We start from the raw sequence: 27,348 nt of genomic DNA, 5'->3' as shown, positions 1-27,348 counted from the left end.
ATAGAGTTTTACTGAGCACATAAACACTTACTGACTTTTGCACAGTACTGTGTGTTTGTCCGTATATAGAAAAGCACAGTGATTCTTCAGCTACAGTTAACAGAGTAAATTTAACTACAATGAGGATGATGATGATTGCTGCATGTAAGTAAAGATGTGAAGATATTTCTTCTACCATGAGGATTTTTAGGTATTAGACTATGTGTGTATTGGTATAAATGGGTATGTTTGTGGTGGGTGGATGGGATGTGACGGTGTGTGTAGGTGGAGGTTAAAAGGGGATGAATATTACTGTTTTTTGTATATTTTGTATATTTTATTTCTAAAAAAAAATATAAAATATAGCTATAGCTATAAACATAGCTATAATCTATATTTCCTGCAGTGTATTTAGTAACTGCTATAAATCATTTAGTTACATATATGTGCACTATGCAGTTACAATATGAGTAATTGACTCATGCTGTCGTCACAGCCATGAAAACCAACCAAAAGGCATGGCACAGAATTTCCATTCAATCTCTCTGTGCTTTATCGCCACACATTCATTCTTTTCCTATTAGCACTAAGATGTGTGCTAAGTATGGTCATTTGCATGGGGCTGAATATGCAAGAACAGACTTCATAGTTATGCTAAAGAAAGCATTTCAGAGTTGTCCAGATAAAATCTAGAGGCTTTTCCTTCCTCCGGGTAGTTGGTAGCAGAAACTGTATTGAAGTGATTATATTTGTGGCTTAGAGTTCTGATCTTTATTAGCGCTGCGGGGGTTTTAACTGGCGAGCCTTTTTCAGCCAGCTTCTTCATCCCAGTCCAAGTGTGCCTTTCCTTCCTTGGCTGAAATCGTTAATTAAACAGACCAGAGCCAAAATGAGCAGCGAGGAGAAGACAAGGAGGCGGGTCCTAATGCCGTCACCAGATTAACTTAATCCCTATTATAATGGAGCCCCTTTATTGCAGCGTTTCATCATGGCCACTAATTATTTTAGGCCATTGAGGACAAAGGAAGTCATTTGTTTTATGGGCGAGAGGGGTAGAGGTTTTACTTTCAGACAATGATGATTCACTTGTGGTCCAGTAGGCCTAGTTATTACTCCTTTGTTCTTCTTGGTATGTTTCTTTCTACATCAGCAGTGCAGTGCAGTGTATTGGAGTATTTCAGCTGTCCTGAAGAATGTACACAAATACACTCTTTAAACAGGGGTTCTTTGAGAGCTTTTCAGTAAAGGTAGAGGTTCTGTGTAGTGGTTCTGTTTTTCAGACTCTATAATGTAGAAGGTACACAACTGGAAGACTGGGGTTCCATTCCCTGCCTAGAATTACACTGTATGTCCAAATAGATAGATAAACTTATTAACCTATTGGCACCATGCCTAATGCCAGACGTGGGCTAGAGGTGTATGAAGCCCCCCAGCATTGAGCTGTGGAGCAGTGGAACTGTGTTCTCTGGAATGGTGATGCTGCTAACATTAGCAAGGCTGAGCTTACCAAGACAAAGCTTACCAAGACTGAGTTTAGAAAGACTGAGCTTACCAAGACTGAGTTTACCAAGACTGAGTTTAGAAAGACTGAGCTTACCAAGACTGTGCTTACCAAGACTGAACTTACCAAGACTAAGCTTACCAAGACTGTGCTTACCAATACTGAGTTTAGAAAGAGTGAGCTAGCCAAGATTGAGTTTACCAAGACTGAACTCACCAAGACTAAGCCTGCTAAGCTGCATCTAAAAACATCCGATGCAGCAAGACTGTTGTTAGCGGTCTGTTTGTTAGTGTAGCAGGAACATAAATGATGAATGAGATCATCAGTGCTAGTGAAAATGCATGAGGGAGTCTTTCGTTTGGGTGTGACTGATGATTCCTCTCTTTGTCTCTCTCTCTCTCTCTCACACACACACACACACACACACACACACACACACACACACACACATACTGTATATAAAAACAGGCATGCACACCTACACACAAACGATACACCTTCTTCTCCTTCACACATCCAGATGTCAGGATGGAAACAGGGATGTATGTGTGTGTGTGTGTTTGTGTGTGTGTGTGTGTATGAATGGCTTCAACCCAGGGGAGTCTAAGTCTTAGCCAGGATGAAATACACTAGAGGCTGGTTGTCTCCTTTGGCAACGCCCGGGCTTTGTTGGAAATGACTCGTTACCATGGGGACTCAAAGCTGCAAACAGGAAGCAAGGAAAATGGATCGCAGAAAAGCATTGCAAGCTGTTCTTAAAATAGCTGTTGTACTACCAACCTGCTGTTAATTCAGTTCAGAGTTCAGTGGTTGTGAATTTAACCTGTGCTCACCTTTTGATAGCCTTCTGATACATGACAGCACAAACCAAGAGGGAGCCTAATGCCTTTAAAGTGTAGTTCTAGGAAAACTCTTTAATTGGTATAGAACCTTTACCTTTGACTAAGGTTCTTTAATCTTAAACCCTGTATAAGCCCTAACATCTAACACATTTAAAATATATAGAGATTATTTTTTACTCTTAAACTCTCACAGTCCTTCAAATGAAGGTTCCTATATGGTTGTTGGCTTGGACATGTAGCTCTAGGAAAACTGTTTAAAAGGTCTAGAACCTTTACCTTATGCTGAAGCTCTTTAGGTAGTTGTTTATGTAGGTTTCTAAATTGTTTTTTGGCTGGAACACATAATATTTATCAAATAGAACCTGTATACATCTAACCCTAATCAGACCTAACATCTCACAGTCTTAAAAATAAAGGTTCCTACTTCCCTCTTAGCTTGAACAACAGCAGTTCTAGGAAAACTCTTTAAATCCTTTGATAGGGTTACAGACTGGATTTACATGCCTTTGATTAAGTGAATGCATTGATTTATCAAAACACAGAGAGCGAGAGAACGGTCCGAATGCTCATCACATGGATTACGGGCACGTTCATATTTGCAGCTTGTTTTTTATTTGGTCTGGAAAAAAGCAGAATATGATAAACTGCTGCATTTTAGTTATGATTCATTTTAAAACCAGAACTGTCTGTTATGTAATTACTGAATCAGAGCTAATGAAGAGATGATCCATCACGTTCATGTGCCAAAAAAACGTCAAAAAATGGTTTGCAAAGTAAAAGAAGAACAAGAAGAAGGCTGGTCCACTGTTTGATCCATTTAGACAGCTTCTGTCTGTGTTGCGTTCATGCACATTATGACCAAATGTATATGGACAACCTTGCTAATTACTGAGTTCAGGTGTTTTGGCCACATATTGCTTAATAGAAAACATACAGGCTACCCTCCTCACTGAAGAAGGCCTAGTGCCGAAATGTGCGAAACGTGCGCTGTTCAATTCACACTCATACTCCAAGACTTATTACACACTAAGGTGTAGTCAGTAACTACAGGGACTTCTGTACAAACTAGCAGGACTCTCTGGTAATACAAGTTTGTAATAACACTTTCGGGCCTGCTGGTGGGCCATAGGTTGTTCAAGGGGTTAACTAAGTCCAGCATACAGCATACAACCTGCATAAACTAGCACTGACAATAGAATGGGTCATACTAAAGATCCCAGTGACTGTAAATGTGGCACTATCATAACATGCCACCTCTCTCACAAGCCAGTTTGTGACATTTCTGGCCTGCTAAATCTGCCCCAGCCAACTGTAAGTACTACTATTGTAAAACGAAAGCATCTAGGAACAACAACAGCTCTGCCTCAATGCAGTAGCCTAAGCAAACACTCTCTGAACACTTCCCACAATACAATACATTCAAAATTCCAAATCCATATTGAAAATGCCTATTTTTAATAACAGTTATCAGGTGAGATATTGTGTAGCCATTGTTAGTGGGGCTCTGGACTGTTTCATGTTAATGTATTAGATCACATACTCCCAGTAGATCACAGCACTGGATACAGATGTTAGTGAATACATTTGCATACATTTCCATGTATTCAGTGGATGGGATCTGGAATGATTTCCTACCGGTCAGGGGCGTAAAGGAGTTGGAGGGTAATGCTATGTATATTTATGCAGTATTTGACATAGTTGAAGATGAGCAAATCCTCCTTAACCCCAACGTTTGTGACTTAGCTAGCGTAATATGACATGCAGATAATTTCCAAATACTCATTGGGTGGGCATATGACACTTCCCCCCCCCAATTTTCCAATTCCCACCCACAAGTTAGGTTTCCCTATACTCCACAATGCTATGCTACCACAGTCACACCACTCAAAACTTTATGAAATATGAGGAATGTACATGGTGTATATTTTAGATATTTTAGAATGACTTTGAACATGACTCAGCCAATCAGATTTGTTTCAGTCAGATGCTTCACCTTTAATGAATAAATATTGATTATCAGTCACTTATTAAATGAAATCTAATTGCAAGTGAAGTGTGAGAGTGAAGTTTAGTATTTTAATCTTTACTGGCTCTTCTTCTCGGGCCGTGTGCCAGGTAAAGCGTGGATAGCTCTGCTTTGTGTGTGTGTGTGTGTGTGTGGCCAGACAGATGGTATCACCGGTGTAATCCATGAGTCACCCCTGTCACCCTTTCCTCACATAGTGACACAGACAGACTTTGCATTTGTGTGTCTGTTGCAAGACAAGGCAGTTGCACTGGGGTTCAGATCATGGAGCAACCCATGGAAACTAGGGCTGCGTCCCAGTTGCATGCTACACACTAACACTGTAAGGTATACTATATATACTATATACTAATAATAATATTGTGGATTTTCTAATAACAGGAAGTGATGAAGAACTGCTGTGCCAACATACATCACTGCAAATTCTCCTGATGCCTTTGCTGCTGCATGTGCACTGTTATCATGCACATGTGTACATGCTAATATCGATAGTAATGAATTGGACCCTGGCTGGTAGTTATCAATTCACATGATGTCATTTGATTAATGCTATCTGGCTACCCTGACTACCCTGATTAATGCTATCTGGCTATCTGACTATTTGCTTTCATTCACTGTATAGAATCAGAATCTCTTCATGCTTTACTTGGTGAGAGCAACACAAGTATGACATGGAAACCCAAAAGAATTAAAGTATTGAAGTATGCTAATGAATAAATAGAATAAAGAATAATATGTTTAAAAAGTACTAAAAGTGAAAATCTGTACTTGTACAGGTATGAATACTACATGTCCAACCTAATAATATATATTTAACCAGAAGCCTACATTAGCGTAAAGAGTAAGCTTTGAAAAATTAGCAAACGCTTGATGGATAGACGTAGCCATAGATGATAGTCTGTTGAATACTGGTAGTTAACCCACCAGTTTGTAAACCCCCCCGCCCCAGCTCTAGCAATGCTCCTGAGACATGCCTTCTCCAATATATGCAAAGCCAGCCACCTCGTCTTTTCCTACTCCCAACTATTCTCTCCGAGAAAAATAGTGGGTCTCTAACTCCACCCAGCTAACACACGCCTATGCTGGCCAGTGTCAGTTAAGAGTGATGAGGGGAGAGAGCGCCATCTAGCCACCCGGAGAAAGCATGGCCAATTGTGCTTTGTCAGACTCTTATGGCAAAGTAGCATGGCTCAGAATTCGAACTCGCAACCTCAGCACCCTAGTCTAATGCACTTCCCTTAGACCACTGAGCCCCTCAAAGCACCAAATGATTCCGATTCCTAGACACTGGTTCTAATGGGAACGAGAAGTCACAATCTTTACATCACAAACACAGTCAGTTTACTTACTGTATAAAACCACCATGAACATACATGTGTTTCCTGAGTTTGGATATATATATATATACATATATATATGTTGCAGCTTTTAGTGACCTGCCTGCTCCACAATGTGTGTGTGTGTGTGTGTGTGTGTGTATGTGTGTATGTGTGTGTGTGTGTGTGACAGAAGGCGATTGGGGGAACAAGTACCCCAAAGAGAGCTGAACTAAACCCCTTACTGCTGATCACATTATATCCTCCTGCAGGGTACCAGACTAGTGGCTTACCTGTCTGTCTATGTGTATATATATATATATATATATATATATGTGTGTGTGTGTGTGTGAGAGAGTGTTGAAGTGTGTGTTACTCTGTATTTTGTCATGCTTGTAGACAGATAGGTAAGCCATCTTCTTCCCATCTATTTTCTCCTTGGCTCAGTAGATCTACCGTTTCAATACATGCTAGCTGAGTGAAAAAAGAAAGCCATCTGCTCTCTCGCTCTCTCTCTCTTACACTCGCGCTCTCTCTCTCTCTGCCAGGATTTTGAGATTAGTGAGGCACAGTGATCCTGAAAGAAAAAGAAAGAAAGGGAAATACTTGATACACCCATATGTTTTATTAGTGACCAGAAATGCACCTGAAATTTCACTGACTGTGTGTGTGTGTGTGTGTGTGTGAGTGTGAGTGTGTGTATGTGTGAATGTGCTGCAACTGCATGTATTTCCGGTACACACTCGCTAAGTAGACGGTGTATGTAGCTGTGTGTCTAAACCTGTTGGACTCAGACAGTTGAGGATGCAGTGTGTTTTGGCTGCAGTCCTGCTTTTAGCTGTAGTGTGTGTGTGACACAGCTGATTGGGATCTGAGAAAAGAGGAGATTCCTTGAGAGCTGGATGTCGTCTACAGTAGGGCTGCACCATATTGGAAAAAATGGCATTGCAATAGATAAATTGCAATATTAAAAAATACAGGAATTTCAGTTTATTAGATTTCACCACAAGTTAGTGATCCAACATGTCAGGATATTAGAAAGCCCGGGAGTGGTCCAGAGACTCAATCTCTGGTCCTCCTAAAATTGGTGGTCTGGGGTTCGCTTCAGGTGAACTCCAGTTTGATCTGTTGCACATGTGGAATCACCTACATGGTTGCAAAGTGGTGTTATTAAATAACAAAGTTTTTGGAGATGTACATGCCTCAGTTAACCTGAACCGCTTTTCCTTTGTCATACACACACACACACACACACACACACACACATATATATATATATATATATATATATATATATATATATATATATATATATATATATATATATATTTATTTATTTATTAATCCTGCAGTACTTTGTGGCAAAACAACTTTGCACCTACCACCATCACCCCGTCTCCTCCCTCTTTTTTTCATCATTCACCTAAGTTACAAGGCGGCCAGGTTTCCCAAATACTCCACAAGCCGTCCTGAACTCTAGTTTAGAAGACTACTAAGTTGGACCCCCTATACCATCTCCTCGGGTAGGGTCCATACTAGCAAACCATCTCCTACGAGAATGGCTCCTTTCTTGCAAGAGTTTCTGCACGATGAAATGCCATGCCTCCAGAGGAAATAATGACAAGTGATAAACGATGAGCCTAGGCCCTACCGTTTAGCAAAAATGCATGCCCGGTTTGATTTAACAAGCCGCTCCCCCACACAAGCCTAGAATCGGTATTGGAGTAGGACTCATATTCAGGACAAGTGTGAAAACATCCTGAAAAAAGCCTGACAAATGGTTACTTATAGATGTTTTTCCAAGTTTATTTAAAATATGCACTTCAGCTCGTATCATATCATTACCATCAGATTTAGATGTTTAACAGAATAATGAAAGAAATCAGTATCAGTATTAGATTATTAAAGTATTTAATTGGGCTGATATCCATAGAAAATGCTGAACTGGATTCCAGAGAGAAATAAAGAATGGTTCTGAACCAGTTCTGTAACATATTTAGCCTGAAAGACTCACGCTCGCACTGTGTGATTTCTGTGTGATTCACAGCAGTGTGTTTCTTCCTGTGAGGTAATAGAGTGTTGGAGTAAGAGCATGATAATAATCTACTTAATGTAAAATCATTTTAAAGGCTAAATGCTAATTTCAAATAAAGGTAGTTTTAAAATAGGACATATTTGTATTGGCCAGTGTTTGAGAAGTGGTGTTTTGCTTTGGCTAGTTTTAGATGATAGATGTCATTTCCAAGGCTGATATGGTTGCAGGATGTTTTATTATTATCACTTTCTTAGACTTCAGAAATTTGGATATTTTTGAAAATGTAGTTTCTCTCTGTCAGCACTCACTCTGAAATCTCTCCGTCTACCCGAGAGGGAACCGCGGCTGTAAAATGCTCACATGATCATGCCAGCCCAGCAGAGGGTGCTGACAACTCACAAAGTTTGCTATCAGTTCCCTCAAGAAGCAGCCTAACAGCTAAAACAGACCTAAATCCAGCGCAAAGCTGAAGCTCATTTTCTAAGGCCGAAGATTTTCTCTGTGTGGCACAGCAGGTCACCATAACGGCATAATCTCTCACACATTTCAAACCAGATTAGTACGAGAAAAATGTTTCATTATTTCCTTGGATTCAAACACTGCAGCGATGAACAGTGCTTCCTGAAGTTATGGCATTTCACTGTGCACAAGAAGCTGTTCTCATAGGAGAAGGTTTGCAGCCATGTAGGCAATAGCAGGAGCAGATGGCTAGCACACATGCAGCAGACTTGAAAACCCCAGACCACCAATTTCAGGGGGACCAGAAATCGGTTCTCTGGACCGTGCCTGGCATCTTTCTGTCACAGCGTAAAGAAAAAGTAAACCCAGTCGTTGGTCAGGAACAACTACACCCAGGCCAAAACACAGAGAAAATGCTGCATTTTTAGAAATTAATGCATACATGTGGACAGGGCTTAAGGATGTCAGTGTCAGACAATGGAAACATGCGTGACTATTGACATATAATCCATGAGATATTGCATAATTGTATGGATACATGTTGCTGTGTGCCTACTATTGTTGCCGGTGCCCTCACTTGTCCACCCAGATCCACACCTGTCTGCCCAGCTTCTGAAAGCAGAACAACAGGCGTATACGTGTTTGTTGTTTTCCAGTAGTTCATGTGCTTGGGGCCTACAGGCAGCAGAGGGCGCCAGTACTAAGCAAACTGATCTGTGTGTGGCGATGAGGCTTATGGTCTGAACTGAGCTTGTTTTTGCACCTGTGAAATGAGGAGTTCCTCACGACTAATGCTTTTATGCTGCTGCTCCTTCATCTGTGTGTTATTCTCGCTGTGTGTGTAAATGCAAATAAGCTGGGAAAGCTGGCTGTTGCCTCTGCCTTTGAGTGTGTTAATTGGTGAACAAAGGTTTGGGGCGTGTCTTACACGACATGCTGCAAGTGTATCTGTTATTTTGACGGCAGAAAGATGTCAAAATAAGGTGTGCTGCTTTGTGGGCAATGTAGTTTTTGTGAGGCTGAAATTAAGACTGCGTATTTTAGAGGTTTTGTTTTGATAATAGAACCTTTATCATAAATATACACATTTTACATATCCTAGCGTGTCAGAGAAATTATCATAACGTGTGTGTGACTAGTAAAATGCATGTAGTTTAATTTGATTCATTACTATCAAGACATCTGAAGTTTGAAGCTGGCATCTTGAGTGGAGAACGGCACATACATGACCTGCAAGGTCAAACACACACACACACACACACACACACACACGCACAGTCATAAACTATCTACTTTGATGTTCCAATGTCACTTGGTAGCAGGTGCAGCTGGTCCTTTTTGGCAGACAGAAAGACAATATGTTCTTCATTGATGCGTGAACACACACACACACACACACACACACACACACACACACACACACTGCTTGCCCATCCGATGCCATCACAGGAGCACTGCAACCATCTCAATACAAATAACATTACAGTGTAGATTCACCTTTGGTATCAGCAGGTCTGCCACCTTATGAAAAATGCACGTTACGGGGTTGTGCAGTTTGTAGAGGCTCAATGAGGCACCGATGGGCCAGAGCCAAGGCAGACAGCCGCCAATCAGAGGCTTTTCTGCTTCATATGTTGCCACTGTGACCAGCGGGAGCCTTTGAGGCGGAGCTTCAGACGCAGCAGAACTGAATTATTAACATCTAGGGGGCGCACTAGCTAGGTTTGGAACAGCAAGAGCTGTTGGCTAACAGTTTTAGCCAAATGCTACAAGTAATTTGTCTGTGAAAATGTTCTAAGATTAAGAAAAATGCATTATTCTGTTGCAGTTCCTGCGTTTTAATCGGTTTACAATAAACGTATAGATATAAATTCCCCATCACTTGTAGATGTATTATCATAACTGCTTTATATGACCATTCTCGCAAGAACACACCCATTTAGAAGCCCACATACTGTACATTCCCCTATAGGCCACAAACACACTCTTCATTTCCACTGCGGAAAGAAGGATGGCGTTCAGCTCTGGTTTTGCATGTTCTGTGTTTTGATTTGCTCCTTACGAACACACACAGGGCAGTTCAGGAGAAAGAAATGGGAAGACAACAGGACAGCAGCAGAGGAGGAGTGTGTAACGTACTGTATTATTGCGCGGGAGCTGTGAAATCACAAGCAGGGTCTTTTTTTGTTTTTGTCCTTCCATGAAAGCAGACCGCACCATCTCTCTGCCAGGGATGGGTGTGAAAGGGGGGGGTGGAGGGATGGCGGAGGATGGAAAGATGAAAAGGGGCGGGGAGAGTCAGGAGGTGCCTTTAATCCGTTATCTCCCCCTCTGTTTTGAGCGCATGGCTGCACCCGTTTGTCTTCTCTCTGAGGGGATGGCGAGGGGGCACAGTTCGGACGCCGATGCCTGTGTGTTCCCCACTAATAAGAGTGGCGGCTGAATGCGATTGGTTGACAGCACAGTCATGTGCTGTCGCTGATGACTGGTAATGACACGACTGAGTGTTAAAACGGGCAACAGTGGTTTGTGGCAACAGAGGGAGGGGTCCGTCTCTCTCTCTCTCTCTCTCTCTAATACACATCTATACAGTATATATAAAGTATACGTATCCCCAAAGCCCTTCCCTTTTCCCCTGGTGTCTCTCCCCCTCCCTCCTTTTCTCTCTGTCTCTCTCTCATGCACACACGCTCTCTCTATCATTCTCCCTCCCTCTCTTTCTCTCTCTCTCTCTCTATCTCTCTCTCTCTCTCTCTCTCTTTCTCTCCCTCCCTCCCTTTCTCTCTCTCCATCACCTACCTTACATGCAGTTATCCAGAGCGAGGGAGGGCTGGCTATTCAGAGAGAGCTGCTGTGGGAGGACCACAGTCTCTCTCTCTGTCTCACTCGCTCTCTGTCACTCTCTCTGCGGCTCTCCCAGAGCAAGTGCTCCTCCTCTGCTCCTCTCCAGGAGCAGAAAGCTCACCGGCCTCTTCTCACTTTTCTCCCCATCGTGAGCGTTCGGTTTGAGCCGTCGTCATGGCGCACGCAGCGGCACACATCAAAAAGGCGCGCGTGGAGATGGAGCAGCAGCAGCTGCCTGACCTAAAGGCGCTGGAGAAGGCGCGAGAGAGGAGGAGGCGTTCTCGAGAGAGGGCCGAGCGCAGGCGCAAGGTACGCGGCGAGAAAGCGCCTTTTCTCCCTTGCCATCCAGCCATCATCATCATCATGGGCCGAGGTGCTCCCCAGAACCTCCCTGCTTCCCTCTTCCATGCCCTCCTTTCACCATCCCGCCTGCCATTTGCTGGAAACTTGATCAGTAGTCAATCATCACCTCCCCCCTTGAACTCCTGTCAGAGTTGGTGTTTATCCGCAGGGCTGCCTGTCCCTGCTTCTGGACCTTATGTACCATATTCCATACTGTGTATGACAGACACCCTGTAGTAAATCTGATCTGATCTGAAGGCGTCTCCTTTCACAGTCACAACATTGCCATCTTCTAAACCTCGGTTCCTTTCAAGGTTCTTCTTTGTTTTCACTCGCCAGTACTCTTCATTGGCTTGGGGTGGGACTCTGCCAGATATAAGCTGGCACCTTTGATTTGTTGCAGCACCAGGCTTGCGTCTTGGTGCTGGTGGTCGTCCAAGCCAAGAAAACATCATGTTCAAGCTCATGATTTATAACCATAATTCTGCTATCTGATGGAGGATGGGCTTCCTTTTTGAGTCCTCTTAAGATTCTTGAGATGCCACTGTCGCATTCTGTGCTTGGCCTGTATTTTCTCATATAGATGCTTTGCTAAAAAAGCCAGATATTGCTAGGAATTGATTGAACCTGGATGTTTCCTCAGACTGCTCTGGTTAGAACCTTGGATCTGATGGTTCAACCAAGCCACCTCTGCAAGCTTATGCCTTGGTGTTATGTCCACAACTGCAGCAACAGATACCTTCATGCGTGCTCAGACAGTTAATGGGCTAGCCTGTCCATCCTTCCTGTTTTCCCTTCTTTCTCTATGTCCATCCCCCATCAGGCCATATCTGTACTATATGTTGTCCTCCACCCTTCTTCACTTGTTCTCTTCTCTTGTCATGCATTCTTTTACATAACACCTGCATCTACATTTCTACACTGTCGCCCTGTCCCCGCCACCCACACTGCATCGAAACGTACCCTTCCAGCACCCTTCTCCTCTCCTGCAAGTCCACAGCGTTCAGCATTCTCCTGGTGTCCTCCCTCATTAATCCCCTGTTCTGACGTTTCCTGCTCGGATTGAGCTGGAATGAAAAGACGTTTGCGTGTTTGCTGTGATGTTTCCGCCACGGTGTGCACATGTGTGAAGTGCATTTGCTGCTATGCGACTGTGTCCTCGGGAAGCTGCCGGCTAGGGACGTGAGATCAAGGGCATATATATCTCAGCCATGACAAGCTTTAGCGTCTGCTAATGCTAACAGCGCACACCTGTCTCCTGGTGTTCGACAAAGGCTTTGTTTGTATGGGAATTTGTTGGAGACATGAGGGACACGTCTAGGGTACTGAAACATGCCACATTTACAGTCGTTCCCATAAGAAGTCTCACCTCTCTGCTGTTTCCAAGGAGATCATAAAGCTTTTAAAAATTATCTGGCCACCCTCCCTCCCAAGCCGAACTCGTCCTTTGCATATGAACAAAAAAACAATCATTGCCTAGGAATTTTCCTGAGGCAGAGCGAATTGCGGCTGCTGTACATGTTGTTTGGTTGCCTTTCATGCCATGGACTGCTGGATCTCGTGTATTTATGGAAATGATCGTCATCACTACAAAATTGCTGATTTGTCAGGGTTCCTGTACCATGTGTGCTGCTGTTCAGCCAGTAGGAAATAAGCAAAACGCAGAACAACACATATGCATACTGTTGCCAACGTACTGTATGTTTTCAGTGCCTACGCATAGGTTAGTCTATCTATATATGATATACAGTATGGGGACAAAAGTATTGGGACACCTACACATTACACCTACAAGAGCTCGTATGACATTCTGTTCTAAATCCATAGGCATTAATATGGAGTCGTCGTCCCCCCACCCCCTTTCCAGCTATAACCGCTGTCACTGTTCTGGGAAGGCTTTCTATAAGAATTTGGAGTCTGTGGGAAGTTTTGCCCATTCACCCAGAAAAGCATTTGTGCATTTGTAAGGTCAGACACTGATGTTGGGCGAGAGGGTCTTTCGTTCTAGTTGTCCAAAGATGTCTCGATGGAGTTGAGGTCAGGGCTCTGTGCAGGCCAGTCAACTTCTTCTACAACAAAATCCCCACCATGCCTTTATGGACCTTGTTTTGTGCATTGGAGCAAAATCCTGCTGACATGATTCCGAGGCCTTCCCCAAACTGTTTCCACAAAGTTGGAAGCATACATGTATCCAGAATGTCTTGCCATGCTGATGCAAGATTTCCCTTCACTGGAATTATTAAGTGGCCTAGGATAACTCCTTAAAAACAGCCCCATAGCATTATCCCACCTCCACCAAACTTTACAGTCGGCAAAATGCAGCCAGGTAGGTAATGTTTTACTGGCAGATTTTTCCATCAGGCTGCCAGATAGAGAAGCAAACAAGAAGAAAGTCATTAAGCTCTTTAGAACGAAGATTTTTTTGTGTGTGTAGAGGCTGTGCACAAGTCGTTTATTTCGTTTTGCCTATAGTTGAGTGGAATATCTTATATCTGATCAGAATGATCTCCGTACAAACTAACAACTTAATGGCTGTTTTGACTGGAAACTAAATAAATAAAGGCTGGCCTCTGACTTTTAACACAAAACTACTCCATGAGCTGCTTCATATTCAAATACTGCAGCCAGTTATTTGCTAAAGTGATTGTTACGTAGATAATCGTAGTGTGAACAAGCTCTAATCACTAACTGTTGCAGACAGAGCTGTAAAAATGATTTAGTTTTTCTAATCTGGGAGACCGCCAAACAGACACACTGTTTAAAGGGCAACTTACTGGGCCAAGTAATTGATTATACAACATCAATTTACTTTATGGCAGTGAGGCTAAAGGTAAACTGCAGTTTGAATGGTGTGGTTGATTGCAGAAGAGACATTAAACCTGATCAAACATATTTGGCATTCAAGAAATTACCCATTAGGAGAAAGGTCAACTGACCCACACTTTCAGATACCCCTCTCAAAATATATTAATACCCTGTTCTTTTATGTCTTAATATCATGATAAATTCCTCAGATTTTAAGCTATTTCAAGCCAAACCACATCCTCCCGTAGATGTTAATGTTCTACTCCTAACCATTCATTTATGTCTATTCAGGGCTATCTTCAGCTTTATAGCTAAAACAACCAAACATCTACTTTCAGGCTGTTGAACCAAATAGCACAAAACAATGCCATCAAACAGACAGGGAGTTCTACCCAGATTTATTGGGTTTTTTAGTTAGGAATAAGGCCCCCTAGAGGCACATTTTAAAATGATCATTAACTTCATTTCTTATTAAATATGTCACATTCAGTGACTTCCTGATTTCATGCACAATTGAGAGAATTTCTGTGAAAACGTTGCCCTAAAATGACATATTCAGATGTTTTCTGGACAGGATTATGTGTTCTGGTCTCATTTTACAAACTTGTGTGATCACATAAGAACATGAAACAGTCCTGACATTGCTAAAGATAATCTTGACACTGGCAAAAGTAACTTTCAAAGCCAGTTATTTCACATCAACCCACTGCATCAGTATATCACACAATGGCCCTGATTAATGGCGACTCTAGGTGTCTGCATACTTTTGTCTGCACTGGTAAACCCTCACAGTTAAAATACCACCACACCCAGCTGTCTAAGTAGTTGGAGAGAGTCATTTGCATTAGTGCTTGCTTTTTTAATTGGATTTGCTCATTGGTGCATGTCCCCATACAGTAAGTGTTCTCAATGCCATTGTCTTTGCTTATTAGGGACATAAAACATAAATTGACCACACCAGAAACACAAAAGAACTGGCTTGTTAAAAATACTTATTTGCTGATGGTGCCGTCTTCAACTCAAGACTGCCCAAAAGCCAGGCTTGGAGAAAAGACAAATAATTAAAATCTATGCAGTAGCAAGCTTTTAGACACTGAAACTAGTAGCCTTTAGACACTAGGATACTTGGGTACGTTTGACCAACCAAATCTTGATACTCTTGATGCAAGACCACTGAAGATTTAAAGTAAATATCATGGCTTGATAATGCACTGGAAAAGCACAGGACCCTTGTTTGATCGGATGAGAGTGTAATTTTTTGTGAACCTGTCAATCTATCAACAGAGAAAACGTGGCCTACCCTGGTGAACATGAGCCATTATTTAATATGTGTTTGAGGTAGTAGACTTTCTTGTGAAGGTGCTTCAGTTAAAGGCTACAAGAAGTATCTGAGAATGACAGTAAGTTTATATGCTTCAATGCAAACTACACTGAAGGAAAAGAGAAGGCTGGAGATATTGTGGTCATTTGTGTGTTGTAAACTGATCTCAGCACTTTGCCCAAATGTACTACGTTCATCACTAAGAGCTAAGAGTAACCAGCTATAATGTATATCTAAAATGACCTGATTTTGGCTATATATACAAAATAATGCATCATATTATGGATCATGTTGTGAAATCATAGAGATATTTTTGTGTTATTATCCTCCTTTACCCAGGCTAATAGATACATACACAGCTAGCACTTTCTACTGCACTAAACTTGACAGCTTACACAAAAGCAGAGAGGGAACAGCTCAAAAAGGCTAACATCGGGTTTTGTTTAGACAGCAGATCATTTCCTTTTATCAGCTGTAGCCTCATGTATCTTTATAATCCACCTCTACCTCAGACAAACGCTGTCTTCCCTGTTCTGCTTTCGCTTTTTCCTGTTTTGTAAAGCATTTCATTTGAAGTACATCTAAATTCCCATACCCTGGGATTGCTAGAACCTTACAGGCCATGAATGGGCTAAACCACTGAACTCTTACTTGGAGGGGATGCCCCCTGGAGAGCTGGTGTAATGCAAAATGCATTACTGTCGTCCCTGTATCTAAAAGTAGTCTGTAATTGCTATTTTATGAATGAACTGTTTTAGTTTCAGAATCTTCCAGAAGCTTTAAATTCACATATAAAAAGTGGTAAGAGATCTTTACAGTCCCCTCTCTTGACCCTTGGAATCATCCTAATCCACCCCTCCTAATGCCACCATTGAACGCTTTGCCTGTGTAGGGAATTAGAGGGGAGACCTCCATGCTTTAAAAAAAGCTATGAAAGGACCATTAGGTAAAATAAGCCCACTTGGCACATGTCACTCAGGTAACCTGCTAAAATGTAATCTTACTGTGAATTTAAAAGACAGGCTCAAGAGAAGGGTTTTAGAGATACTGTACTGGTGATGTTGTCTGCAGTAGTTATGTAATGTTGCAAATAACGGATATTCTCTTTTCCAGTTCTCCCTTGGCTAATTTGAGAGGCAAATTTTACCGTTGGAGCATTGTTAACGGCTCTCCTTATTGCCATTAAGAAACTTTGGTTACCAGTCAAATGTTACTGTTATTTAGACACAAGGTCATTTGGTATAGAAAGATATTGCCAATGCAGTATTTAGCACAATACACCCATGCAAATATATACATAGTAGGATCTGTTTATTTTCATGTTTCCTTTCATGGTGTGGTACCCCTCCTAGCCAAGGTGACCATTTTCCTCTTTCAGCATCAATTGTTCTCCAATGTGTTTCCTCCACACCCTTCAATACCACTTCTATTTCACTTACTGTAAAATGTTTACGTCCAGTCTGAATCAGTCTGAGAACATAATGCTCTCTCTCTGGGCCTATTAGGCCTCTGGGGGGGTCGCTGTTAACGTACAGTACATTATGTGTATTAAATGTGAGAATTATTTGAAGGCATGTTAGCTGGATGGTCTTTCGAGAGGATAAAAAAGAGCTGAAAATAGGTCTCATCTCTCAAGCACTTTTCGGTCAGTTGTTAGTGCAGATGAAATGAGACAGACAGACAGCTTAATTTTTTTTAAGCCTGTTTTACTTTGGCTTTCTCTGTATGCACATATTAGATAAAAGGCAACGCATCACCTACGGTATCATCAGTAAGGCGAGCTGTGAAAACGCTGTGCGTTGACATTTTGTACACCAAGCGTGGTCAGCCTGGACTTTCATCACAAGACTAGGGTTAGGATTAGGGATTATGACACTTTGTCCACTTCATGAGCTTAATGTCTGTCCTATTTACTAGACTAGCTTTCTTGTACTTCTTGTTGCACTGTCTGGAATCAACCAAAGGTGGATGGGTTCCTTCCGTGCCACTATGAAAAGACAGACTTGGATTGCTTTATTATTAATTGCTGTATACATAATTCAGTTGAATCGATCCATTAGTAACACATGTATACCATGTGCAGGGAGGAAGGCACTTGACGAGGTTCAAAACACATAAGCAATGATGGCCTGTTCGTCCTGTGTTTGCCTGCTCTTTGAATGGTAGCGCAGTATTTCTGGAATGGTTCAGATTCATCATGAATTTTGCATGAGAAGCTGGATAGTGTGGAAGTTCACACATTTGCTGATGAGAACTGTTTAAGTGCTTAGCCATTTCAATGTTTTATATAAAAAAAAGAGAGACTTCTTTTTGGCTCCAATCTCAGACACCCAACCAACGCCATTAGAGCTGCACAATATGGAGGCATTGCTACTTATTGTGCTGATGGTGTGCTTTGCTTTATAGTAAGCAAATTGGGGGACCCCCTGGCCTGCGTTATTTTAAAGTTATTCAAGTTTGTGAATAATTTGATTAATTAAACCACGTAATAAATGCACATCATTTCAGATTTTATGCAATTTTTTCATGAATTTCCAAGATATATTTAACATCTATTCTACAATATGAAATCATTTATGTTTGTGCGTCTGTCAGACAAGCCCTCTACCAAAATAAGCCCCAAAACATGCAACCTTTAGAATTTTAAGCCGGCTTTAGACGGAAAATCGGATCTAGGCATTTGAGCATGGGTGGGCTATAGCATAAGCCCGTCCCCCTTCCCACCCCCCTTACTGACTGTGGCAATAGCTGACATCTCTGTCTTATTTGATTCATTTGATTTGCTGTTGTTATACTTTGATGCAGATCAGTGTAAGCACGGCCTGGCCACATCTGACTACAGAATTCTGGAATAACAGTAAACAAATACTATAGCCCCTCCCCCTTCCAGCCCATTTTACTGACCTCTTTAGTGACTATAATTTCTTTATAGAATATGGCAAAAGTGAGACCCATATAAATGTATCGTGCAACTCTGCTAGGCAGGTTTACATACACCAGTAACCTGCCAACACCCAAACCCACATAGACTCCAAAAAGCACTACATCTGGCCTGGTAGGAGTCACCAAGCTGGCCTGTAGCTCAGTAGGACACTACACAGGGATGTGCCTATGCACTGGCTTTAGCTACTAAACCAAGTTGACCCCAAATCCTCCACATCTGGCCACTGGCTAGCCTGACCATCTGATAGCCCAGCTGTTGGCAACAGAACAACTACACATTTATTTATGTAATCTTTTCAGCCTTTTAAAGTCACAGTTTGTTTATTTGTTACAAATGGAATACGTGCTGCTGTACTATATGGTTGTGTCTTCGAATAATGTCTACTTACTCTATGTACAGTAACGTCTACTCACTCACTACTCACCATCACATTGCATTGCGTCTGAACCTTAGGTTTATAATTCATAATGTTTATAATGCAGAAACTACTAGAAAGGATTTGGGAACTGTTATGTTTAGCATATTTTGTGGAGTCCCACTGGGCTCTATTTTAGGGTCTATAAAACTGATGGTAATTATGAGAGTACCACAGTTATAAGATTGAGGAACTGAAGTGTAGGCCTACGTGCAGGGTTTAAGGAGTTAAAGGCCTAAAGGCTGTTTTGGAGTAATGTGTAATTGTGTGTAATTCCTAAACAGATTAATTAGCACTGTCTGGGATGTGCTCAAGGTATTCTGTTTGTTTTTACAGGCTGCATAGCCCTAGCCAGATCTAATTTGCTATAGCAAAACAGTTCCTGTTCCCATTAAAATAATATATAAGACATTAACACCTCCTTCCAGTGTTACAGTTCCTACCAAAACACTAATTTTCCTCCATGCAGCAGAACACATCGTGCTGCCTTCCCTGCCGCAGTTCATCTACTTCCACGACACACAGCTTGCCAGTAGGCTAACACAGATGAAATGCTGAAGACAGAGAGGGGGAGAATCAAGTTCTGCAATAAAGGCATACAGTACAGCTGCCTGTGTTTCTATGGCAACGTAGCCTTTTTTTTGTAGTCCTTACTCTGTGCACTTTTCTAGCTGCTGTAGATGTCAAGGCTGGCACCAGTCACTCTTTAGAGTGTTACCGACTCATTTTTTTTTTGGACCTATAAAGCTGACATGGACATGTAGGGCAGAGTGAGGCACAAGCTAACATGGGTAAAGAGAAACATGGAGTTTTGATATAGCTAAGATATTGGTCATGTTTTTGTGTTCCCGTAGTAACGTCATCTATGAATTTCGACCGCATACAGACAGATATTACTCCAGGTTGACCTTGAAGATCGGTTCTTGCACTTAAAAAATGACATTGCTTGACTCTCAAGTGAGAGCTAGTCAGACTAAAGTCCAGCCTTATTTCTGATTTGTCCATATATGCTTTGATTCATTAAACATACTGTAGGTGTTATTGTATAATATGACGATCTGCTGGATCTACTCTTTTCACATCAAATATAAATGAGCCATGTTTGACGCAGCCTCTTTCGCTAGCCATATTTATTTTGATTAATATATTTTAATGTGGTTGGAAATCTCATTTGGTTCCAACAACATAGAACTCCATTCATTTATGTTTGTATTCATTTACTAGGTGTTCTTAGTGACACCTAGCCCCTCCATCTGTCACAATTACCAGTCTGTCTACTGCACTTCCGTCACTTTCAGCTGAATCCTTCATGGACAGTTTGTGCTGGATGCATTTTTATCTGTAGCAAAGATGTGTGGGGTGGGTGCTCCAACCCTGTTACTAGAAAGCTGCTTTTCTGACTTTGGATTCAGCCCTAATCCACCCTACCTGATCCAACTTATTACTGCCTACAGAAGGCTTTGATTGGATAGGTGAGGTGTGTACGTGCTGTGTCCGAAACGTAAGAAAAGACTTGATCCTGAGGCAGAAAGGCACCCCGTCATGTCTGAAGCAAATTTTAGCAATCTAGCCCTCTAGTTTATTGGGTGAAAATGCTAATGGCTAACCATAACACAACTAGGCGTTCATATCTAGCAGCTGTTGATACCTTGGCAACGTCAGGATGAATTGTTGCCTTCGGTTACAGGGACCTTCACCACAATGCTGCCTTCTAAGGTACTGAGTTATGAGACCGCATAGGCTGCAAAGCATTGAGCCCCCTACTTTCCATTTTGGAACACAGCCTAGATTTGAGTTGAAATGTGCAGGAAGGTTGCAAACCAGGAGAAGTGTTGGAGACCACTGGGCTGAGCCTTTGTTTAAGGATTTTCAGTAGAAGCCCTCCATAGATGCTGAATTTTTCTTGGTTCAGTTTCTATTCTAATTTTTAACCAACAGATGGTCAATCAATGGTGTTTGCTAGGAAGCAGGTGATTGGGGTGATATCTTAACTGCTGGAGTGAATATTGATGTTCTAAACTGTGAATGACCCAGAATTTTGTTCTAAGCTTTTCTCCTTGTTGGGAGTATGTAGATAGTTTAAGCATGATATCCAACTGTGAAAGCTTAAATTAAAAATTGCTAATATGAGGAGAAAGAAAACCTCATTGATATCAAGCGATAATTGACATAGCAGCATCAGTATTAAAAAAAGAAACAGTGGTATTGTGACATCTGTAATTTGATTAACAGCTACATCGATCTGTTCAACACTGTATCACGTCATGCTAGCCTTAGGAAGCAGAATAGCTCAATACTGGGGAGATAATACAGTTGCTACTGAAAGTAGTATTTAGCTAGTGTCTAGAACAGTAGGCCTAACAATCGTTGTTCTGTTTCCAGTCTGTTTTCTCCCAAAAGTCACTAGCAATCTAGTTTTAAGTGAAACACCACTGCTCTTAACTGCACTTAAACGCTTTTACTAGAAGCTAGTGCTTCTCAGTCCTGGTTCTGAAGTCCCACTGCCTTGCATGTTGTAGTGTTTTCCCTGCTCCAGATCACCTGTGAAGGGGCTTGTTCATTAGTTTACCATGGGATTTTAATACCAGTTTCAGCATGTCCTCATCCACTTAGCTTTCCCATTCTTTATTAGCCATTCCATTACTTCATTAGCTGAAGTAAAGCATGAGGAACCTAGCGAACATGAGTACCAAAATCATTACACTGCTAGATAGCAGACTAAGGGTTTCATGGGTTTGCCCTTTAAAGATCAGTTTAGATTAAATGAAACCAGCAAAGGATGATCTTGGGCTGGATTTTTAGCATGTTAGGGTCATCAGTTGTGTGTTGGGGGCAATGGAAACCATAATGCATGCAGCACAGTGGTACTCCTGGACCAGGACTGAGAACCATTGGAACTGATGTCCTCTAGTGAGGTACATTCAATGGTTGCTACAGATTCATCCATCAATGCATCCATCCATCCAGCATTGGGCCCAAGGCAGGATTACCCCCTGGACAGGCTGCCAGTCCACTGCAGGGTACTAACTACAAATCCCAAAACTCTAATGTTGATTCCAGAACCCTTTTTGGTGCTGTTTAGCACCATCTGTTTACTCAATAAGAACATTGTACTGGAGGCTGTCTTTGTATTTTAAGAACCATAGCATTTTAGTAAAGAACCACTCAATACATAGAACCATAGTATTTACTACCAACTCCTTGTTGTTAGGGTGAATCTGTCGAATTAAAATAATGAGGAAGGCAACGCTTTCCCTCACAGCCGGAGCGAGCAGCTCTTTACCGTGCCCCTCCCCCCACTTCCCCTGTCCATATGGTTTACCACAGATTAAAGGCGTTTGTTGTCCACTCCTACCAAAGGATTATGCGCTGCAACTGAGTCGTAGTGAGGGGGGAATTGAAACACAATCTCCTCTCGGAATAAGGTAGTGGTCCACCCAATGGATGAGCGTGGTCATTTGTGAGGGGCGAGTGGTTCTAAAGGAGCTTGGCATGACTGGTTGCTGAGCTGTGATTGGAGCACGTCTGTTTGCGGGGTCCAGATGCTAGCATGTTACCACTGATAATATGTCTCTGGTAATTTGATGATTTCACTGCTTAAGGATGATCTCACAGAGGAAGACTGAAGGAGAGTAAATGATGAGTAAAGGATTCAAGCAATTTGTTTAATTGCATGGCACTGGAGGCCCAGTTTGAAATTCAGTTTACAATGCTTAAATGATCACTATTCATAGTTGACAGATCAGGTTACAACTAGACATGTGGTAATATAAATATATCCCATATCCTTTTATTACAGTTTATGATATAATGACAATATTATAGTTATTAAAAGCAGTAGAGAATAGCTACACTGTGCGGGCGGTTATGCATTAACAATAGATGCCATAAATAATCATTAAAAATGAGGAGTCACTTCAGAAGTAGCTTGTGTTTATCTACCATTAAAATAACAGTCATTTCTGTTAGCCAGCCAGTGTCTTTCCTCATGTCCTTATCTAGCTTTTTTAACTTGCTGGGTTGCAGGATAATGTAAATCTTTTAATAAACATTTTAACTTGTCTAACCTACTATGGGTTTAGGCCTTTTACATCATTTACACATATATCCATAAGCTTTTGTCCTTAAAGTGAGACGCGGGATCTTTTTTTTCATAGTAGAAATAGTTCTGAGACCGTTCGTCCTCCTCCTCGCTATGACTGTTTACTAGCAATCCACTGATCCACTCTGAGGAGGAGCCGCCATAAGACATGATCAGAGTGTGACAGCGTAGTGGGAGAGTGGGAGCTTGTAAATCCAGAGCTAAACCAAGTAGGTCTACAAATCTCTGGTGAAACTGCAACTGACTTGAATAAATGACATGAATACTGCCACACGTCCAGTTCTGATTCTGGGTCATGGTCTGATCTGTGGCATCACAAGGTAATACAAGTATTACAGTACATGTATTTCATGTTCAGTATTACATACATGTATGTAGCTGAAACAAGCAAGCTTGTGTTGATAATTGAATGTCTTCTCTAGATCTTCTAATCCTAACAACTACAAATATAGGGAAGCACTGCTGACACTGCAGTTTGGAAAACAGCTGAAAACTTCCCATTGCAAGTTCTCACGTGTGTTAGTTTTTAGACATTGTTAGAAAGAGATGTGTGAAATGGAAAATTGAATTAGAGTCAGTTTTATAGGGTTTTTGGTTTATGGTGGTTGTTTTTAATAGGATGTGGCCACTAAATAATATATCATGATTTCATTATATTATTAATATATTATCTGTTGGCCACTGGAAACTGCATTTGTGTGCTCAATAAGGCAACGCAGTTTTGTGTGTATTTTTGTGCTTTTACTCTTTTACTTCAATTAAAAGCGATGTCTTTTACAGTTACAGTTGAAGTCCAATCAGGGCATATTTTAATGAATCAGACTTCTGCTATTTTAGTCCCAGTCCAGTTCCTAGTCTTTTTTGTTTTAACCACTGTTCTTCAGATTGCCATCTGGTGTCCTCAAGGTTGCATTAACTGACTTTATCGCCCAGTCTGCAGCAGTAAGGAGGTTCTCAGAAGGTACATAAAAGAGTTGGGAGTCTGCAGTGTGCAGCTATTTTACAGTGGAACATGAAAACAGACCATAATATCTGAACCTTTATAAAAGTGGAGAGTCAGACTGGATTATAATATATTAAACACACTATAAAACTGTCATTTTAAATGGGCAGCACATCTTATCTAAACTGTGTTGCTGTATTATTTATACAAACACAAAGATTGTATCAGTATTGGCTGATGCTTATCATTTAGAGGATTAAGGATTCGATTAAGAGGCAAAATAACTAGATTGAGACATCCCTAGTTACAATCATATGAAAGGTTTGGACCGCAAACATCATACGTTGTTAATTGAAGTGAAAAATGATTAATTGATCAAATAAGACAGGACTAAAATGACTTATTTTCACATACAAATCCACAAAACATATCTGACCAGTGGTCCCTAAACCTTCGCATTTGCATATGACCCTTTAACTTGCTAACTGGTCACCTTTGCCATTAACGATTCCCATTTGTCTGTGTACATTAGAAAGAAGATTACATTAGCTCTTCTGAGTGTGTGTTTTGTGTATACATAGTTAAGGAAATGTGTAAGAGTAAACAGTATATTACATAATGGGATGCTTAGTCATGTCTTTTAGTGGCTGCTGGGGAGAAGACCCCCCCAACACACACTGTTGCTTTGACCAGACTTAACACATCTCCGAGGAGAAGTACTTTTACATATTAGACAAGAGCACAATCACTCCAGAGGTCAAGAGGTAAATGAATTGCATATTATTGACCATGAGAGTCGGATCAATGAATGCGGTGGAAGCTTCAGCTGGCTGGATCTGCTGGATCAATAATACGGAACTGCTGCCGGCACAAGATCCCATAGCAGATCCAAGAGCTGAGAACCACGCAAACGGTATATTTCAGTCCCGCATTGTGCTGTAAGCATTGCATTATGCAATCTTGCACAGTTTAGCATATCTTGGCATTCCAGAATAGCATAATGTAATGTAGCTTAAAGGGGGTGGCATTCATCATCCCCTGTCAATACACTGCAGTGTATACTGGACAAAAGGAGGCTGGGCCTAAGAAGTCTGCCATTGTGTATGTGCAGCCATATGCCAAGTGTTCTCATCCTCTACATAAATCTGTGTGGAGCCTAAGCTGAACACATATCCATGACATCCAACACACTCAAATCATCATGTTTCCCATTATCACACACACTTGACGAGAGACAGATACTACAGTGGTGTCTTGCCAAAATAAGGAGTACCTGAAAATGTTGTTATGGCCCGCAATCCGATACAAGTACCCTAATGCTGAGTATAAATTTTGAAAATGGCATGAACTACACAAATGTGTGTAGGGAAAACAGTTTAAACCCAGTCAAAGCGCTAATACTGCAGATGTTAAGTTCCGTTTTTATGTTCCGCTGTAAAATAGATACAGAATGCTCCTCACTGCTGTGGATGGTCACAGATCCAGTGATCCAGTGGACTAAGGTGCTGCCACTATGATCCGCGAACCACTGGTTCAAATTCTGGGTCATTCTGCTTACCATCAGCATCTGGAGTCAGAGAAAGCACAATTGGCCTTGCTCTCTCAGGGTTGGGTTGATTGCACTTCCTCCCCACATCACTCCAGTTGCCTAGGGATGCTGCATCAGAAGCAGTTTGAAAAGATGATGGCTGGCTTGACTTGTGCTAGTCTTCACCCTCCTAATGTTAGGGGCATAGTGATAGTGGTAGTGATAGGGGGAGTTCACATGAACAGGGATTGGGTAAGAGGCCTGGATTAACCCAACCCTGATCCACTGGATAAGACTGGGACATCACTAGTTATTATTTTTTTTACATTTTTAGTTTATTACAACATTCAAATAAAATAAAAGTGTAATAATTTGCATTAATAAACTAGTCACAAGCGAATATTCTAGCAAGAGAACAGTACATGGTTATGAAGTGTGTTCTTTTATTATGCTTTATTGATGCACTACTAATAAGTAAAGTTGCCCACCCTCAAGATTTGTCTTTGAGACCCATGGCATTTTCAGAGGCCTCCCATAATTCATTTTAAATTGACATTCTTTTAGTGGTTTTAATATTTAAAGCCATTAGGACTGGGACCACTGTTCCAATTCAATATCATGATCTTTTCAATATATTTATCAATTAGCAATAACATTAACACCACACAATAGTTAAAGTGAAAAACATTGATTATCTTCGTCGACAGTGTCATCTGTCAAGGGGTGGATATATTAGACAGCAAGTGAACAGTCAGTCCTTGAAGGTGATTGGGTGTTAAAAGCAAATGGGGAAAATGGGCAAGCGTATGGATCTGAGACACTTTGACATGGGCCAAATTGTGGGGTATTCCCAGTATGCAGTGGTTCGTACCTACCAAAAGTGGTTCAAGGAAGCACAACCAGTGAGCCGTCCCAGTATCGTCAAAGAGAACATTTCCAGAGAAGTAACTGTTTATTAACTAGTTTTTCTATCAATGCTAGTAAATGGAATAAAAAAACAGTATCACTGTAGGATTCCAACACTGATATTTTCTTTGACGATACTGGGATGGCTCACTGTCCAAGGGACAAAAGCCAAAGTAAAATACATTCATGTTTGTTACTTTTTTTTAGAAACTCATGACTGCAAACAGAACAACAACCCAGATAGCTCTGGCTTACAAAACAAAGAATTCCAACCAAAGAGCTAGATAAATTAAAGAACCACAAAGAAGACTGTGTAAGGGCCGTGATAAAGGGGCTAAAAGGAGCCTGCAGCAAGATACATTTAATAGCAAGTGGCAGATTAACAGCTAGTTAGAGTAAAAGAAAAAAGTCTCTTGGGTTGTCTCTTGGTTGCCAACAGCAGTTCTAAGGTGCCACTACGTCTATGTTTTGGAAGTAGCCCCCGCCTTCAGCGCTGTCCTATCACTATCCTTTTGGCAGTGTTACCCCGTCCCCTTGTCCCAAACAGACCGCCGACCCTCCATTCACATGCATAGCTGGGCTGGTGGGAGTAAAAATAGCTGGGGCTCAAATTAGCAATGAAGGAGAAGCATTAGCACCCAGTGGCAGCAGCTAGATGGCTTCTCTGTTTATGGAAGGAGCTTGATGTTTGACTAGCAAGCAAGAGTAGCGTTGTGGGTCCCTTGGAGGACCCTGGAATGGACCTTAAGGAGGTTTTGTATTAGTTACCACCAGGTTAGTTAATTTAGTTTGTGTTAGCATCTTCAGGCTTTTTTTTGGTTGAAACTTTGAATGACGTGAAGGTCTTTCGCAGTTGCCATGGGCAATGCAGCGATGCAAAAGGCACGCAAGGCAGCAAAGGACAGTCCTGAAAGGAATACTCCAAGTTCCATTTCTGACCAAAGCCAGAGCACCGAATCTTTGGTAAGAACATGCAGAGCCTATTGGATTCTATACTTCTTCTCTTCACTGCTTGATGCTTTGGACTTACAGCTGGACCC

General features: G+C 41.5%; 1 protein-coding gene across 20 annotated transcripts in view; it reads left to right on the top strand.

Moving 5' to 3' along the window:
- Nucleotides 1-27,348, top strand: part of ank2b (ankyrin 2b, neuronal) — a 207,950-nt gene that overhangs the window by 79,408 nt on the left and 101,194 nt on the right. For 10 of the 20 annotated variants that reach the window (XM_072687961.1, XM_072687953.1, XM_072687952.1 and 7 more), the window contains exon 1: nt 11,047-11,311. The exons of 2 other annotated variants lie outside the window; for them this stretch is intronic. In XM_072687961.1, coding sequence (XP_072544062.1) covers nt 11,177-11,311 — 135 coding nt within the window. In that variant the 5' untranslated portion in view covers nt 11,047-11,176. Of the gene's footprint in view, nt 1-11,045; nt 11,312-27,348 lie in introns of those variants that run through there. 8 more of the 20 variants (XM_072687970.1, XM_072687969.1, XM_072687968.1 and 5 more) reach the window with 2 other exon arrangements.

The sequence above is a fragment of the Salminus brasiliensis genome, chromosome 9 (genome assembly GCF_030463535.1).
Source record: "Salminus brasiliensis chromosome 9, fSalBra1.hap2, whole genome shotgun sequence".
In the NCBI taxonomy this organism is placed as follows: domain Eukaryota; kingdom Metazoa; phylum Chordata; class Actinopteri; order Characiformes; family Bryconidae; genus Salminus; species Salminus brasiliensis.
The sequence above is the reverse complement of the archived record's forward strand: the minus strand, read 5'-3'. Positions and strand labels throughout refer to the sequence as shown.